Genomic DNA, 16815 nt, shown 5'->3' on the forward strand with positions numbered 1-16815 from the left:
GAACAAGTAATTTGATGTCCTGTAATCATTATGACGCTATAATTTGAGATACAATAAATAAAATAAGTTTTTGTATAAAGTATCGGTATTGGATCAGTATCGTCGATACCACCCTGAATATTGCTTGGTATCGGATCGGAAAGGAAATCAGTGGTATTGCACATCACTACTCCTTAGTATGGCTGGCTCCGTCTCTCCAACAGCGCACTCACGGGCGGCAGCTCCCCCCGCCCCCTCGCTCAGTGCCTGAGCTTGGATCATACCAATATCAGGGGGGGATTCACGCACAGTCGTAAATTCCCACAGTGTGCACTATGTGCTTCGAATATTGTGTGTACTTTTTGTTTTATACAGTTGTCAGCCAGGCATCTAACTATGAAAAAATTACACTCCAAAATACCCCGGGCTTCTGACAAAACAACCCGGGCTTAAGCCCCGTAAGCCACCCCCACGCTCCGCCCCTGGCCTGGATAATTTGCAACAGCCACAGTGGCCGCCCACGGTTCAACCTATATGGCATCAATCTAATAAAAAAAACAAAAATGTATGCACCATTAAATTTTAATTATTATAAATACTATATTTTAAGCATTGGTGTCCCTGAAATACTGCAGTAGAATTAAAAAAAAAAAAAAAAAGTACCCACAATCAGGACATAAAGCACCTTGAGGCGACTGCTGTTGCAATTTGGCGCTATATAAATAAAATTGAATTGTATTGAACATTATAGAAAGTTATGAGATATCTATGATAAGACTGTTTTTCCCCTTTTCTTGAGCTTGTTTTAAAATTGATGTTGCCAAGCTCACAAGTGCTTCAACAGCTGTCAGAAAGTCGAAAAACTTTAATTGAACTTTCAAGATTTTATAATTTCATGAAGAACAAAGACACTGTAAGACAGTTGCAATTAATGCCATCAGTTTAATATAAGAAGAAGAAAAAAAAGAAAAAAAAAAAAAGTGCATCAGGCACAGAAATTGTTTTTATGGAAATTGTTTCTTCAAAATAAAAGCTTTTCAGTACTTGAGATTTACTAAAAAGACACCCTGTACGGAAAATCATAGTTGTTATTCAAGTCACGAGTCGTCCTCTGCTCTCTCTGTGTTGGTACACACTTTCCTCTCCACTGCTTACTTAACCTATGAGATTAAACATGTGGTCGCACATCTGAGAAACTGTGCACTTGCTAAAATATTAATGACACACAGCACACTGGTGAGACTTCTGAGCTGCCACAGTGAATCCCAATCATTCCTCAAAGGCAGCCGGCACGGGGCGATTCAGCTGATGGTGTCACTGGCTCTGCAGGTTGAACTGAAACATGACGTGTAGCACAGCCACATCATTTGCCCATGGTTTTGTTAAAGGCTACTACTGTATTTTAGGATATCACAGCATTAAAAAACAAAAAACAAACAAAAAAAAACAAAACACCATTCACAACATTCCACAATGTGAGCAGATATTACTTTTCACAGAAACACTGTGATCATCTTAAAAAAAACTGAAACACTTAAGAGGATGAAACGAGCAGTTGTTTAAAGAGTCCAGCACAGTTTGTATATCTTAGCTCTTATGGCCTACGCTAGAGGTTAAAGAACTACCACAAAGCCATACCTGTGCAGCCTCCTCTCTCCTCCAGATGCATTTTAGGAATGAGATATCCTTAAAAACGGCACACTTGAGACAGGATTTCCAGGGAGGACAGAGGAGACGAGAAGTAACACATTAGAGAAACACATACGTGCCCATGCTACAGTATTGCTTGGCCTGTTGGTGCTGTGGACAACTGATATACTTAATCACAGGGAGAACAGTAAAACAATAAGCGATGTTGTTCATATGCTAAAAATGGATTTTAGCCTGTTGCTAGGTGGTTGCTCAACATGCATAATTCAGATTTTGTGGATATAAATAAGAAGTTATGAAATTAAAGCTAATTTTATAAGGTGTTATAGGAATGTAAAGGCTAAAAAGCAGTCATTTGAGCCTCTTGCTAGGTGGTTGCTAGGCAATACCAGGACCTAATAATACCTGACATAGATGAGAACCTTCAGAGGCCTTCAAGATGTACCTTTGTGCCAAGTTTGGTGGCTCAAGTGATTGTGTGGGAGGAATTCACAGATAATGACAAACCCCTTCATCCAGTTTCACCTGTGTGACTTTAATATGGCCACAGACTATTGCTGTGCTTGGGACAATTATCAAGCTATGGAATAGTTTAATAATAGTTTAAGTTTGAGAGCTCCAATGTGGTATAATGTGTTTGAAACTGCCTCTGCTTGGAGTATGTGGTGCATGCTCCAGGCAGCGCAATAGAAGAACTCAAACCTCTGATGCCCTCATGTTAGTGAGTGCAGATCCTGAGGCAGAAAGCCTGAGTTAACAGACAGAGATGGCAGTGATGGCAAAATTTTGTTTTCTCATTTAAACAGCATCACTACCTTTTAAAAGGCTTTAAATAATTAATGAGTCCACTAAGACGACCAGCCGAGTGAGTTTTAAGCACCAAAATTAAACCTGTGTAAATAGTACAGTACAAATACAGGATTAGCAGTAGAGTCAGTGTGACGTGACTCGAGGAGTAACTGGTCTGTTATAACTTAGAGGTCTGGCCATTAGTTGGTGTAGCAGAGCGTGAGAGGACTTTGGTCTGCAGGAAGTCAGACACAACTGGAGCGACGATGTCAGGCTTATTCAGGTGGATGTGATGATCACCTGGAACAGTCACCACGGATTGCTGAAAACACAGATGAGACCAGTCACGATGGTGAATAAAGCAGGCTTTCAACATGGAATAAAGGACTTTCCGGCCACTTGAGCCGCAGACTGCGAAGCACAGAAAGATCTGCCCAGCAGGGGGCGAGTTCTCTGATCACAAAAACTGACCCTAGTTCTCTTTTTATTTCTGAAATCACTAAACATTTTCATGGTGAGTTTAAGGTCTCAATCACACAAGTAAAGAATTCAACATGGAAACCAATGACATAATGGCTACATCCATCTTTTTATGCAGTTTAGGTCATGAACTTAGACTAAATCTGAAAAGTCTTTCAAGGTTAGTTTAGTTCAGTGTGGTTTGTAGACATTTATTTATGCACAGCTCTCCTTAGATCACATTACAGTCGGGCTGACGTCTGGACTTTGACTGGCCGATTGCAACAACTTGATTCTTTTCTTCTTCAGTCATTCTGTTTTCTGCTGTGCTTGGGATGATTGTCCCGTTTCATGGTATTATTTTAGCCAAGCTTTAACTGTTTGACAGATTGCCTCGTATCCGACTCCAGAATTCTCTAGTATACAGAGAAGTTTGCGGTTGACTCAATGACTGCGAGGTGCTTGGGACCTGTGACTGCAAAACAAGCCCAAATCATTACTCTTCCTCCTCCGTGCTTCACTGTTGGTATGAAACATTTGTGCTGGTGTGCTGTGTTTAGCGTTGTGGTCAAACATCTCCATGTTAGTTCCGGAAGTCATGTGATTTGTTCAGCACCTCTGCAAACCTAAAATGTGCTGCCATATTCTTTTTACCGAGAAGAGGTATCCATACTTGTTCAGTCTTTTTCTCTTATTGTGCCATCACGAAGTTTAACATTGAACATGCTAACTAAGTCCGAGATGCATTGAAGCATTGTGTTAACACACTTGTTCCAGCTTCTGATTCTATAGAGTTAATCACAGTTACTGATTATCAATTAATCAAGTGCACTACATTAGCAGCACTTGACTGCTACTTATGGCTGCTATGAAAAGCCATTTTAAATGACTGTGTGTTAAACTTGTAAACATGAAGTCCTCCATGTTTACAGCAGCATCGCAAGTCATTTGGAATATTTTTGGGCGCTTAATGAATGCAAGTCCTACGTTCGCTCTCACATCTCTACTTTAATCTCTACAAACACCTGAGGGAAAGAGCTGAATGCTCCACCGTGCTCACCACATGCCACGCTTATCTTTTGTTTCTCAGTGAAAATCTGACTGGGAAAGAAACCCACTCAGTGGAGACGATTGGTGGAAACGCATCCTCTGCTCTCCCTCATCAGCAGCACTTGACCAAGTTCCTGTATGTAGGTCAGTGTTGAGATTCACAGCTATATAAATTTCTGCTGCTCCTGAGACACTGAGCTCATACTGCACTGCTACTCTAGCATCCGTGCAGCTGTCTGTCTGCTAGGAACAATTATGCGCAGGCTTAACGGCTAAAAATAAACACGGGGATGCAAACATACCTGCTTTCCACAAACAGACTGTTAGGTGCACTCACATTTTTGTCCCTGTAGGCCTGAAGAAGTGCTGATGTAAATTTTTTTTGCTCGTCTTCAGCAAATATTTTGTCCAAGCCACTTTCTGCTCTGTAAAGACAAAAAAAATTTGCAAATCTATTTTGTCTCTTATTTTTTTCCACAAGCAATAAGAGAACGAGAGGCAGGAGACCATCTTACAGAACAACTAGGACAGAGGCCGTGATCCTCGAATGCAGCTCCAGACTCTGCTCCAAACTGATGCGTGCTATGTTTTTCTGAAATTGAGAAACATTGTGCACATTTATACCATCTGCTGCAAATGACAGCTTGGGTAGAAATGATCAGGGGAAACCTACCAGATTAACACGAAAGTCTCTGGAGAACACAACTCCTGCAAGGGAAAGAGAAGTTACACTTTAAACATAAGGGGAAAAAGAAATAGAGATGAGTCTTGAGAGAAGGTAAACGAGAGGAAGATAAACACGCACCTCCCTCAACCTGAACCAGACCTCGCTCCAGAAGGATTTTCGCAGAGCGTTCAGAAAGAGTTTGGTTTACAGACATCAACCTGAAGGTTGCAAAAACAAAGTTAGCGCATGAGTGAACTCCTTTAAAACTGCCGATAAGGGAAGGCGCTTTACCTTTCTACTGCCTTCTCGTAAGTGTACACTCTCTTCTTCTCCTCCATCGTTTTTTCAAACAGAAGCATCTCTTCGAACCCCTGCCTGATCACTTTGGGCATTTCCTTCTGCGAGGGAGCAGAGATAAATAAGGACAGCAACTGAAAACGACTCACAAGGGTGAATTGTACAGGAATAATATAGGAGACATGCAACATGCAATAATATAATGTAAAGCCTTAGCCCAGGCCTAAAGGTCAAAATCGCGCCAGACTCAATTACACTGGTGGCCGCAAGTGTTTCTTAAATGCAACGCCTTTCAAAATGTCAAACCGCCTACAGCATTTTTCATTTTCTCACAATCCAGACTTCATCAGACACTGTCACAAAGTCATGAAGCCCTGAAGTGTAAATCAAACTATAATTAGCTAGAGGTCACCAGAGAGGTGTTTCTCTCTGAGGGGGGCTTCTCGTCACTGCAAATTATATGCTCTCAAAAACCGAGCACCTCCTCTACTTTTCACCTACACCTCAACGTGTTCAGGAGAAAAACTTAATTTAGATGAAGTTGCTAGACAACAGCAGCCTTTTTGCATACTATAAAAGAAGCTGTCACATTAAAGTTCATCAAAAATAAATAAATAAATAAATAAATAAATAAATAGTTGTCCACTTTTGAAAGCGGCACCCAGGTCATCTTTCTGTTTGCTGGAAAAGAAACATTGGAGTAAATCAAACAGCTCTTATTTCACACATAACAGCCCTTTTTAAGCTGTAACTAAGAAGTTTGTTCTTGTTCTACACAGAAGACTGGAAAATTTAAATAATAGCAGGCTGGATGAGATAATACAAACACAGTGAGAGGCCTAACGATGCTTAAAAATCACACTTCACTCAGGAAGAAGTAATCGGAGACACGTCAGCGTTATAATTTCCCCCTTCATGGGTTCACATGATGCACAAGAGGGTGTAAATGAACCGCTGATGGGAATTGTATTTATGGTGACAAACAGTGCTGCGGAAAAGTCTTGCAATACCCTTTATTTCTTTACATTTTGTTTCCAAGGTGCCAGATTTTCTTATAATGCTTTAAAGTGGTCTTGAAAAGCAGTTCTCCTGACTCCAAATTACACAAAAACTGGAAAAATCAGTATGTAGCGATGAATTAGAGAATTCAGTATTTTTGGTTCCAGTTTGTGTCAGTATAAGCAGAGGAGGAACAACACTGACTATCTAGGCCAGGGGTGGGCAATCCCGGTCCACGAGGGCCGGTGTCTCTGCAGGTTTTAGATCTCACCTTGGGTCAACACACCTGAATCACATGATTAGTTCGTTACCAGGCCTCTGGAGAACTTCAAGACATGTTGAGGAGCTAATTTAGCCATTTAAATCAGCTGCGTTGGTTCGAGGACACATCTAAAACCTGCAGGGACACCGGCCCTCGTGGCCTGAGATTGCCCACCCCTGCTCTAGGCTGTCTAGAGCCATCTGCAAAACACAGTGGAGGCTCTGCCCTGGTTTGAAGCTGCATTTCATCTGGTGGTGTTGGAGATCTTATCAAATTGATGGAATTATAAAAACATATGGTCAGATTTTGATCCACCCCATCTGACTGGTAACAGTTTCATTTTTCAGTATGACAATGCTTCCAAACACACCGTCAATGCAGTAAAGTGAAATGATGGGCGGCTCAAGACTTTTGCACGACACTGTATTGCTACTTTAACGATAACATTATTGAAGTCACGCAGGCTTCCCAATCACATTTGAACCAAAGCTTCCACAGGTTGTGCAGAAAAGGTTTGATCATTTTTCTGATATGTAGTTTTACTTAACTAGAATAATCTACAGAGCCAGGTCTGCCTTGATGCCCCAAGAGCAACCCACATTTCATGAGGACTGGAAATCAATTATTATGGAGCATTTCTAGAAGAAGCTGGAAAGAAAATCATGGTGGACAGAACAGACTTTTTCCCCCCCACAGCAGACATCTCGTTTTGGGGAGAAATAATCATTGATAACCAGTGTACCAGTGATGGCTGCACTACTGCATTTTTTGGATGCTGGTTAGCCATCATGGCTCCCTGGGACACCTGCTAGAACTGTAACACCGCTACACCTGCTCTCCCCCCACTGAGCTACTAGTGGCCTGCACTGGCAAAAGCACACCAGAGGACAGGCCAATATTTCAAGCCATATTATTTGTGGAAAACAGTAAATCATACGCAGCTACTGTTCAGTTGCATACTAAAACAATGCCACAGTGGCCCCAGGCTCGACTCACAAATTCACTTAGGGTGAGGTAAGACATGAAAAGTGAGCATTCAACTACTTCAGTCTGGCATGTATATCCAACACCTTTACCCTAACCCTTTTCTAACTTATTCTAATTCTTTCAATGTGCCACTACATAGGTTGGGATGGTGGTGGGGGGTGTACAGGGTTAACCGTATACTGGGTGAGTCAGAGAATGTGTGGGTATCATCTGTTTCTGTATTGTTGAATAATGTTTCCTATGAAAACAGATGTGGAGTAACAAAGGAAAAAAAAGAAACAAGTACCTGGTCTGTAGGTAAAAATCCGTAGGAGTCCAGCAGCACAACGGCATCCACCATCTCCGGATACAGAGCGCTGAACTGCAGAAGACGCCACATGGACAATGATGCCACCCAATAAAGCACAGCACTCTCAAATGTGTCTTAATCGTAAGTCACCTACCATTCCTGCAACGTTACCACCTGAAATACAAAGAGGTGGACAGAGAAATAAAATAAACGTGCACTTTTAAACATACGTTTTAAAGCTTGAATTCTTTATACAGCTGCACTCACCCATGCTGTGGCCTATAATGGAGAATTTGCTCCACTGCAGAGCTGTGGGAGTAATTTCACACATCATCAACCAGGTTCAGTATCTCATCACAGAACACAGACCATTTTTAGCTCAAAGAAATCCTCACTGCTGTGATTCAGCTGTCAGGAAGATGCATGGCAGCTCTGGCAATATGCTCGAAATTAATAACATTCATTAAAGGGCCTTTTTTTCTAGATCCATAAACTGCATATTAAATTATGTCAAATGTATATTCATATTAAAATCATCTCATTTTCAACTGCAAGTGTATGCTCTACCTCAGAGGTCAGAGTTTGCCCACTTTTAAAAAACAACAACAAAACTGTCAAAGCTCACAAAGCATCCTGTGAAAAAGCCACAGATGCTTTTATATTCATATATTTTACATTCCCTCTGATCCACAGTGAAGGCTGAGTATTATGACACTGTTACGGATGATGCGGCAACTCATCACTGCCTATGAGCACAGCGTGAGTGGGTGAAACTTCAACAGTGGGGCTGCTTCAGTCCTCTGTGACGGGCCGTAGCTGTGATCGTGACTGCAGGATGGCTGAGCTTTGGCGTAACACCCGCATCAGGTAGTTGGTGGTACTCCAAGTATAGATAAATATGTTACAGGCGCATTTATCTACACACCAAGCCACCCAAACTGTGCTCAGTTTGGGTGAAGCCACATTAGGTGATCACCGCATGTACGTTTGATTAAACTAGGAGGAGTAGCCAAGACTTGTAAAGAAATGATAGGTCAGTTAACACAAGACAGCTCTTTCATACACTGTGCCTTTTTTATGGAAATGGTTCAAACTGGCTTGCATCATGTCAAACATGTTGATGGAAAACAGCATCTTCTGTTCCACATGGGTGGCCTTTAAGCCTTTTGTTTTATACTGTAATAAAAATATTGTAAATTTACCACAAACATCCCACTGTGTGTTTTGATTATGTGTCTCATATAACCAAAAAACACAGTGAATCATCCTTCAGCCACAGCAGCCCCCGGCTCTAGAACGGTCCGAGTCCAGGATGTGATTTCAGCACACATCATCTACTGGCCTTCATTTACATTTTCAGCTTTTTATCCTTTGCTCTTCAAACCTCACTGTTTTCCTCCTTCTAATTCGAAAGCTTTGCCAAGATTTTTACAGATTTTTAGAGTTTCATTGTTAAACTTTTTTTCCAAAACACAATTTTTTGTTCGGGGCTACAAGCCTGCTTCAAGTGCAAACTAAAACAATAATTATTTACATTTAAATTAACAATAACTATAACTAAAGTTTGCAGTAGTTCCCAGTTATACTGCAGCCATGCTGCCTCCCGAACACCTGCGGTGTATTTATTACATACCTGTCATCACAGGCTCAGGCTTAATGCTAGCTCATGTTAACAGGACCAGTGAAGGATAGTTACCGTGCAGTCATGAATACATAAATAGCATCATAGCCTGAGCATTAGACACATCCGCATCTTCAGCCAGCAGCTGTGCTGGCTGCAGGAGCTGTATACTGCTGCAGCTTGCCTTTGAGAGCAGTAACGAGCAATAAATATGTCATGTTAGCTGTCACAACATTTCTCACAGAGTTTCTCTCAACCTAATGGACCAAAGCGACTCCCATGGATATGAGGGAAAGCAACTAAGTGTAGAGTTAAAGACCTCTTAGGATTATAAAATGTGGGGTGCAGAAGTTTATGGAAGGATAACATGTAAGTTTCAGCCAAAACTCGATGATCACAAACTGCAATCCTGGAACAAACACTGATATCTCTGATGGGATTTAAAGGCTTAACTGCAAGTGTCCTCGAACTCACACACCATCAACGACTCTGCGTACATCCATCACGTAGGAAGGAAAGGCGTGCAGAACTCCAGGAGGACGGTGCGACGAGCGACCGTGACCTGCCAGGTCCATTGCCACATATCGACACTCTGAGTGGAGACACAGGGAGAAGGCAAACTAAAAATCGCTTTCAGGTTAATAAGGACACAAAGCTAGGAAAACGCTCCTAATCCGTCAGCTACAATTGTAAAATCTGGGTAAAGTGCTGTGGTAATTATGTCATCCTCAGATCCAGTCTTTTTGGATGGGATGCAGCTGTTCCAGCAGCTGAGCGGCAGCACCTGTTTGCACAAGCTGTACACTCAAATTAACCGAACGCCACACACCTGAGTGAGCTGAGCAGCAGAATCCGCTGATTTTAAGAATTATTGTCCATGGGGTTCAATTTTTGGCACTGAGGTTTCTACAGTGGGAGCCACTGGAGATGGTCAATGTGCATTGTACAAAACACTCACCTTTTGGCAGAAGGGGAACAAGCGTGTTGAATGTACCGCAGTTGTCAGCCCAGCCATGCAGGCACAGCACAGGATGTCCGTGGTCAGGACCCCAGACTTTACCTCGGATCTCCCCCCACGGGACTGCCACAGAGAGCTCTGAAACTGGACACAGCGCACTCTGGTTTAACAAGACTTGCGACATCTGTCTGGTTTAGTTTCTGATCATGTGACCAACTGTATGTATTAGTTGATGTAAAGGAACAATCATTTAAAAAAAACAAAAAACTTTCCCTGGTGGTCATGTGGGTGAAATATGTCTCCTCACGCCCTAACTCCCCTTTGTTTGGAGGCGGGGCTTGGCTTTGTGGGCACAGCTTTTGTTTGACTAATTGCAGATACCTGTGTCTCACTTGCTCAATTAACCGAACAGGAATAAAAGCCGTGCTCAGCTCATTGGTACCCTGTCTTGAAGGAAGGTGAGAGCTTCTTTACTGATTCAGAAATAGTTTGTTTTCTTTCTTTGGTTAATACTTTTAACACATTTTTTCAATTATGTGACTCTTTCATGTGTCTCTCTCTGTGTTTTCAGGAAACTTAAATGCCAACCTTACCACAGGTAGGAGTGACTTGACTAAATTCTGGATCCATAAAACTTTGGGAAAGTTCTCAATGAGCGCCAAGTAAAGTAAGCCAAAACCTGCGCATTTGCCTTTTTATCTCTGCAAGTTTATTACTTTTCTTTAAACTTAATATGGGGTCGGAGCCCTGTTCAGCTGCGTGTCTACACTAGGTCACATTTTTAGAAAACTGTGCAAAGCTGGCAATATGTCTTCAACATGCCACTGAAAGTGGCAGGGATGTCAAACTTCAGTTAATGGGCCACAAATGATTTAATCTGCTCTAAAATCTCAATACAGCAAGTTAAATATTCACAATCTAATTATAAAATGGGTAACAGCTTGAGACTTTTTTTTTCTTTTGCCTCTTAATAGTATCCTTTAAAACACCTTGTCCAAGTCCCAACTTTAACTTCGCATACAGTAACTATGTAGTAATGCTGGCCTCGCCTCACTAGGAGGAGCTGAACATCTTACTGAAACTAAAGCTATTTGACTTTTTGGCAGTTTTCAGACTAGCAAAGCTAGCCAGTGAGCCGGACTGGACCCTTCAGTGGGCTGGTGCTGGACCCCAGGCCTCATGTTTGACACACGCTATTCCTACAGTTAACAATACTTTAAAATCACAAGTTCAATCGGGCAATAACCTTTGCCCCACAAACCTGTTGGCTGTCCAGATATTTTTGTTAAGTCTGTGAATGACATTTTCGCTCATATCGGCGCTGTAAGACTGCGAATGTGCTTTAATTGTAGACGAAGTCGCTACTTTGCAAACACTATTTCTTTCCCCCACTTCGGACTGCTTTAAAACGAGCACGAGCCTTGCCGGTTACCTGCTTGTTTCATTGTGCTGGATGTCACGTGTCTGACGCCTTTCAAAGCCTGCATCATCTTTGCGCCTGAAAACACTGCAAATAAAACCTGACTGACAACTTCTTTTTTTTTTTCCTTAAACGTTTAAACTGCTTCAACCTACTTCGGGCTCTTTGACACTCACTGCTGTCTTCCGGGTGTTGGACCGCACGCGAAATTCTATTGGCTAGACACTTATTGAAGCCATAGTCTAAACCAATCACAGTTTAGAAGAGGAGGGACTTGTCGTTTGCCTCCCCAATGTTATGTGAAAAAGTCCAGCAGAGGGCCCCTGGTGGAATTCAGTGAGATTTAATCACAACTGGATTTTAGATGTCGAATGCACTCCCTAATTTCTATCAACATTAGCCCAGTAGTGACTAATAATGAATCCCTGTGTGTGTGTGGCCATTTACCAGCATTTTCCAAGAGGAAATGCCAAAGGAAAAGTGGGATGGGACAGGTCAGCCCAGTCAATGCACCAACTTTCAGCAGTGTAGGAGAGGTTAAAGATGTGTTATAGGACACTAAATTTAAAAATAGACACCTGTCTATTCAAATTTCCCCGAGGTCACTAATGGGCAGCAAGTGCTTGGTAGGGCATTTGTCTGGTCTTGCTCCTCACTCTAAATGCAGGCTGTATCTATACTGTTTTGGTGCCACACTAGTCTTGCACACTTAAGTGTGCAATCATGCTGCAGCGGATAGTAGGCGAGTGTTCCATGCTGGAAAAATGCAGTACTTGACTTCAGCTTCATGCTCTTTTCCTAATGCTGCTTTCAACTAGACTTCAGAACTGTGCAGTATGAATGAAGACTCACGAAAGAAGGCCTTCTAATATGTCTAGTTCAACACTGATACTCAATTATAGCAATTGCAAACACGCAAACTTCTCCCAGGAAACTGGTCAGGTTAATATTATATAGTTGACACTGAATTAGTTTGTAATTTTAACAAATGAAGGCGGCAGCAGATCGCAGCCTACCCCCCCAAGTCATTAACTGTATTTGACCTCGGATCAGATGTGTCACCTGATTCCAAATTATGTTCAAATGCATCCAAGCTGGACTGTGCAGCATCTGTGTACACCCTTTCCATTTGCTTGAGAGGCAAGATGATTCCATTGTGAACATCAACACGGTGCACTTTAGCAGTTATGTGGGGGGGATGCAATTTGCCTGCAAACCTAAAACATTTACAAAGTTTGACTACTGTCCTATAGTAACTAAATGACTGCTATTGACAGTAAAGGTCAAAATATTGACTAGGGTTTTAGTTAAGATGAGCTATAATGGGAGTGTTGTATATGACTTTGTTACCGATGTGTGCATGTCGGCATCATTGCAGTGCCTTAGCCTGGACATTTCGCTTTGCATTTTTCTTACTGGTTGCATTTGAATAATTCTGCCGTGCAGCTACCTGTGCAATGGCGTAGTAATAAATTGAAGCATGTGGGCAGCGCAGGGGCTCAGGTTTCAGGTTGGAGGGAATACCAAACAATCAGTCCTCAGTAACGGAATCTGATACATTTCAAATCGGCTGAGACTGGAATCAAAAGAAACAGAGGTTTCATTGTTCAGTGTGTACCCTTTTGAAAACTGAATAATTAGGACTCGGGCAGAAGTAAACGTGCTGAGAAAATGTGATTCGCCAACACAAACTGACCCAAAACTCGAACCAGCTATACAATCCAAATGTATCTCATGGAAATGTAAAGTAGTTTTATTGGTCACCAGAGGGGCTTTCCTGATAATTAGTCATGAGTGTGTTTGTACATTAATTTATCTTACGCACATGGTAAATGATTTTTATACAAAACATTACAGCAGGTTTGTACTGAACAATTAAGCTGCTGGTGTCTTACATAACCTTGACTTCCTGGGTTGGTGTGTATTCTTGAGTTGGTGAGTTTGTCTGTCTGCACATATATTCTCCTGATGGAATTTCAATCACACATTTTGTACATGTGGTTGCGGGTGTTATCTGGATTTTTATAGCATCTAATTCCCTGATTACATTCACAGTGCATCAGATCTTGCATACAGTCATGACCACAACTAATCTTGGCTGTTGGATATAAAGATTCCTGTATTTCCACCAACATGGCTGATAATCTGATCTTAACTGTGTTGAAATGTTGCTATTTAAGAGTGAAATAATAAATTGATTAGCAATAAAAATATGACATGGTGCGCAGCTGTTTTTGCACATAAAATTATGCAAGGTACTGGGAAAACTGTCAGGCTTCTGAGACTACTTCCTCCCATTAGAGGGTTTTCTAGATTAATCATAATCTAAGTGTCTGTCCTCCCCACCACTGAAACTCAGGTGGTAGAAATCATAGTAATGCGTGTAGAAGTGTCCTTAAGTGTAGCATGGAAGAAAAGGGCACAGACTATTGTAAGCTGACTGGAGCGTGTTGTGGTTTTACTGCAGGGTATTTCTAGTAAACTAAAATCACTGGCTAGACTCAAGAAAATCAAGACTGAAACAATTCTGACATTTTAATACTCTTGGGAGGAATTTGATCAAATTTATTACAATTGAAACCACTATCTGAATCTAAAGTCAAAATTAGGAAATTAATCTAGAAAAGTTTGATCAAAGCAGGAAAAGATCCTGAAGTATAGTGTGTGTTCTGCCTTCACATTATATCCATTGTGAAGCTTAGAATCAATGACATTTTGATGCAATTAGTTTGAATTGCTCTAGTTGAGCAGAATTACTGTATCTCTGCAGGTTTTGCTGCAGAACTATTTGAGTAGCTAATGACAAACTGATAAGTGAAAGTACTGGATGAAGTTTTAGTGCAGGGATTGCTGTGAAATTCACCTGCTGTCTAATGTGAGTAGGCTGCTCTAAAATCACAAATGGAAAATTGCTTTAAGATGCTAGATTTGCAGCTTGGAAAGGTAACACTAAAACTAAATTCTCAACTAGAGCCCTATTTTTGTATGTAGTTGTTGTTGTTGTGTGGGTTTTTTTTTCTTCTTTTTTTTTTTTTTTTTTTTTTTTTTTTTTTTTTTTTTTTTTCCTCAAATGACCTACTTTACTCACTCTACCTGGGCTACTTGATGGCTCGGCCACAAAACACACCAAAGATGCCCCAAGTGGCTAAGTCACCTGGAATTAAGTTTCCAGGTAGACGTTGGAGGCATTGGGAACATTTGGGAGACGTGCAGTAAGAGGCAGCCTCACAGAGAGCTGGGGGGGGGGGAAACAAACTTGGTGACAGCACAGAGGGAGTATAAAAGGTCAGCTCTGGGGGGTTTAGTCAGGACAAGAGGAATTTGGTGTAACTACACAGGATATATTACAAGCTTGCAGGTAAGGCAATGGATTCTGCAATAATAGAATTAATTAAACAATATATATCATGACTTGGGAGTTAAACATTTCAGGGGTAAAATTAATCTTAAACTTTTTTCTTTCAGGATGCTTGGGAATCTGAGTTTTTCAGTTAAAGGGGGAAATGTAAAATGTCAACACTGCTAAATTAAAAGCTATCTTAATAAACTAGCGTAAGCAGAACAAAGGAAATGCATGACTGATTAGTGCACTGTGGGATAATCTGTAAGAACTTCACTCTGTTTACATATCTTGCAGCGTTCTCATGACCTCAAATGCATTAAAACTAAAAGTGAATCTGATTTCACTTCAAATAAACTATTTAAAGCTATACTGAGGTTGCCAGTCAGACTCCCTGAGTTCATCTGAGGTAATATATCCATCTTTCACAAGTTGCCCTTGACTGATATTGTTGTTGGTTCTCAGCCATTAACTCAAACAGAAGTGCAGTACAGGATAACTGCATCTGTAACTGACAAGCTTCATATAATCAGGCAACTTTTTTTTTTTTTTTTTTTTTCTTTCACTCTCTCCCCTCATCTTCTCAGATCATGGGGGACTTTGACGCAGTTCTGAAGTACTGGGGACCAGTGGAAGCAGACTACACTGGCTATGGGAGCCTGGTTTTGAACCGGTCAGTGACTCTGGAAAGAAAAATAAGATTGTACTCGTTGTAGGTCTCATTACTCAGACCTGTGGCCAGGAGTTTAAAAATTCATCTCCTCCAGTGCAGTTTAAGAATAGAATTCATGTGTTATTTATGCCACCACCTGTCTAATTGCACACTTGGCAACCACTGCCACATCACTAACTTTTATGATGCCTAAATCTGTGTTTGTTTAAAACACGGAGATATTAAATCTTTGTCTTAAGGTCATGGTTGATGTTTGACTCGGTTATATTCAGTTGCTTCAGATTTCCTCCCCCCCTTCTAATTTGTGTTAATGGACAAGAGGGAAAAACGCCATTAACTGATCTAATTTAATTTCCAAACTTCCGCCAGTGCCAACACAAACATGAGCATATTGAGGATCATAATGGCGGCACAGGAGCTATTCTACTGAAGGAGATGGGATGGGCCTTATCAAAGCGGTCCCATGTGTTTGTATCCAGTCTTATCACAGCCAGGAATAAACATTTTGTGCATAAGAGTGATGTAATCAAAGTAGGATAAATTATGGCGTCTACACTGCCACCCTAAATGGCTAAAATGCAAACCATGATCTGTGTGGTATGACCCTGCTGCTCTATTTCCTCTTCAGTTTATTCACGGAGCACCCGGAGACCCAGAAGCTGTTCCCCAAATTTGTCGGCATCCCTCAGGGTGAGCTGGCCAGTAGCTCTGCTGTTGCTGACCATGGAGCCACCGTGCTAAAGAAACTGGGCGAACTGCTGAAGGCCAAAGGCAACCATGCTGCCATTCTCAAACCTCTGGCCAACAGCCATGCAACAAAGCACAAGATCCCCATTAACAACTTCAAGGTGAGCTTAGTGTGCAAGAGGACAAAGTTTACTGTAGCTCCATCACCTCATGCTTGCTGTTAAACTGAGCTTGACTGAAGTAAATGAATTTTTCTCCTTCCAGCTGATCTCTGAGGTCATCGTTAAAGTCTTTGCAGAGAAGGCTGGACTCGATGCCGCTGGACAACAGGGCCTGAGGAACGTGATGAGCAAGGTCATCGCTGACCTTGAGGTCAGCTACAAAGAGCTGGGCTTCACAGGCTGAGACTGACTTACTACTCTTCCATACAGAGCTGAAGACATGAAAAATATCCACATGCAAATGAATTATAGGGAAATTGAAAGCCTCAGTAATCTGTATGTTACACTTTCTGGAATCAGTTTGATTCAGAGTTGCTTGGTTTACTGTATTCAACTGCTTTACACTTCTAGTGTCACTCAGAAATTAACAGCTTTGTGTTTCAGCTAAATAAAATTCTTGATCTGCATTCTTGAACTTGGAAACGCATAATGCTGAAATCACTCGTAACAATAAAACTCTCTGCACT

General features: G+C 41.4%; 2 protein-coding genes across 4 annotated transcripts; one reads left to right on the forward strand and one right to left on the reverse strand.

Moving 5' to 3' along the window:
- Positions 1 to 882: 882 nt before the first annotated feature.
- serhl (serine hydrolase like) lies at positions 883 to 11617 on the reverse strand. The gene is made up of 12 exons (XM_085410099.1): positions 11440 to 11617; positions 10008 to 10151; positions 9528 to 9641; positions 7696 to 7737; positions 7583 to 7602; positions 7426 to 7500; positions 4886 to 4992; positions 4733 to 4812; positions 4601 to 4635; positions 4443 to 4519; positions 4265 to 4352; positions 883 to 2740 (listed from the first exon to the last, which is right to left on the reverse strand). Exons 1-12 carry the CDS (start codon positions 11495 to 11497, stop codon positions 2597 to 2599), a joined length of 984 nt encoding a protein of 327 aa, XP_085266225.1. The 5' UTR covers positions 11498 to 11617; the 3' UTR covers positions 883 to 2596.
- Positions 10579 to 16815, forward strand: mb (myoglobin). Of its 3 annotated transcripts, none has more exons than XM_085410100.1 (4): positions 10579 to 10605; positions 15355 to 15440; positions 16069 to 16288; positions 16392 to 16815. In XM_085410100.1, the coding sequence occupies exons 1-4, from the start codon at positions 10588 to 10590 to the stop codon at positions 16530 to 16532; spliced, it is 465 nt and encodes a 154-aa protein (XP_085266226.1). In that variant the 5' UTR covers positions 10579 to 10587; the 3' UTR covers positions 16533 to 16815. The 3 variants fall into 3 exon arrangements, with proteins under 3 accessions (XP_085266226.1, XP_085266229.1, XP_085266228.1); XM_085410103.1 differs by having other exon boundaries at positions 10605 to 10674; XM_085410102.1 differs by lacking the exon at positions 10579 to 10605 and adding an exon at positions 14682 to 14785.

Source organism: Rhamphochromis longiceps, linkage group LG6 (assembly GCF_057381845.1).
Source record: "Rhamphochromis longiceps isolate RC_006_pf linkage group LG6, R_longiceps_female_GT1.1, whole genome shotgun sequence".
NCBI classification, from domain to species: domain Eukaryota; kingdom Metazoa; phylum Chordata; class Actinopteri; order Cichliformes; family Cichlidae; genus Rhamphochromis; species Rhamphochromis longiceps.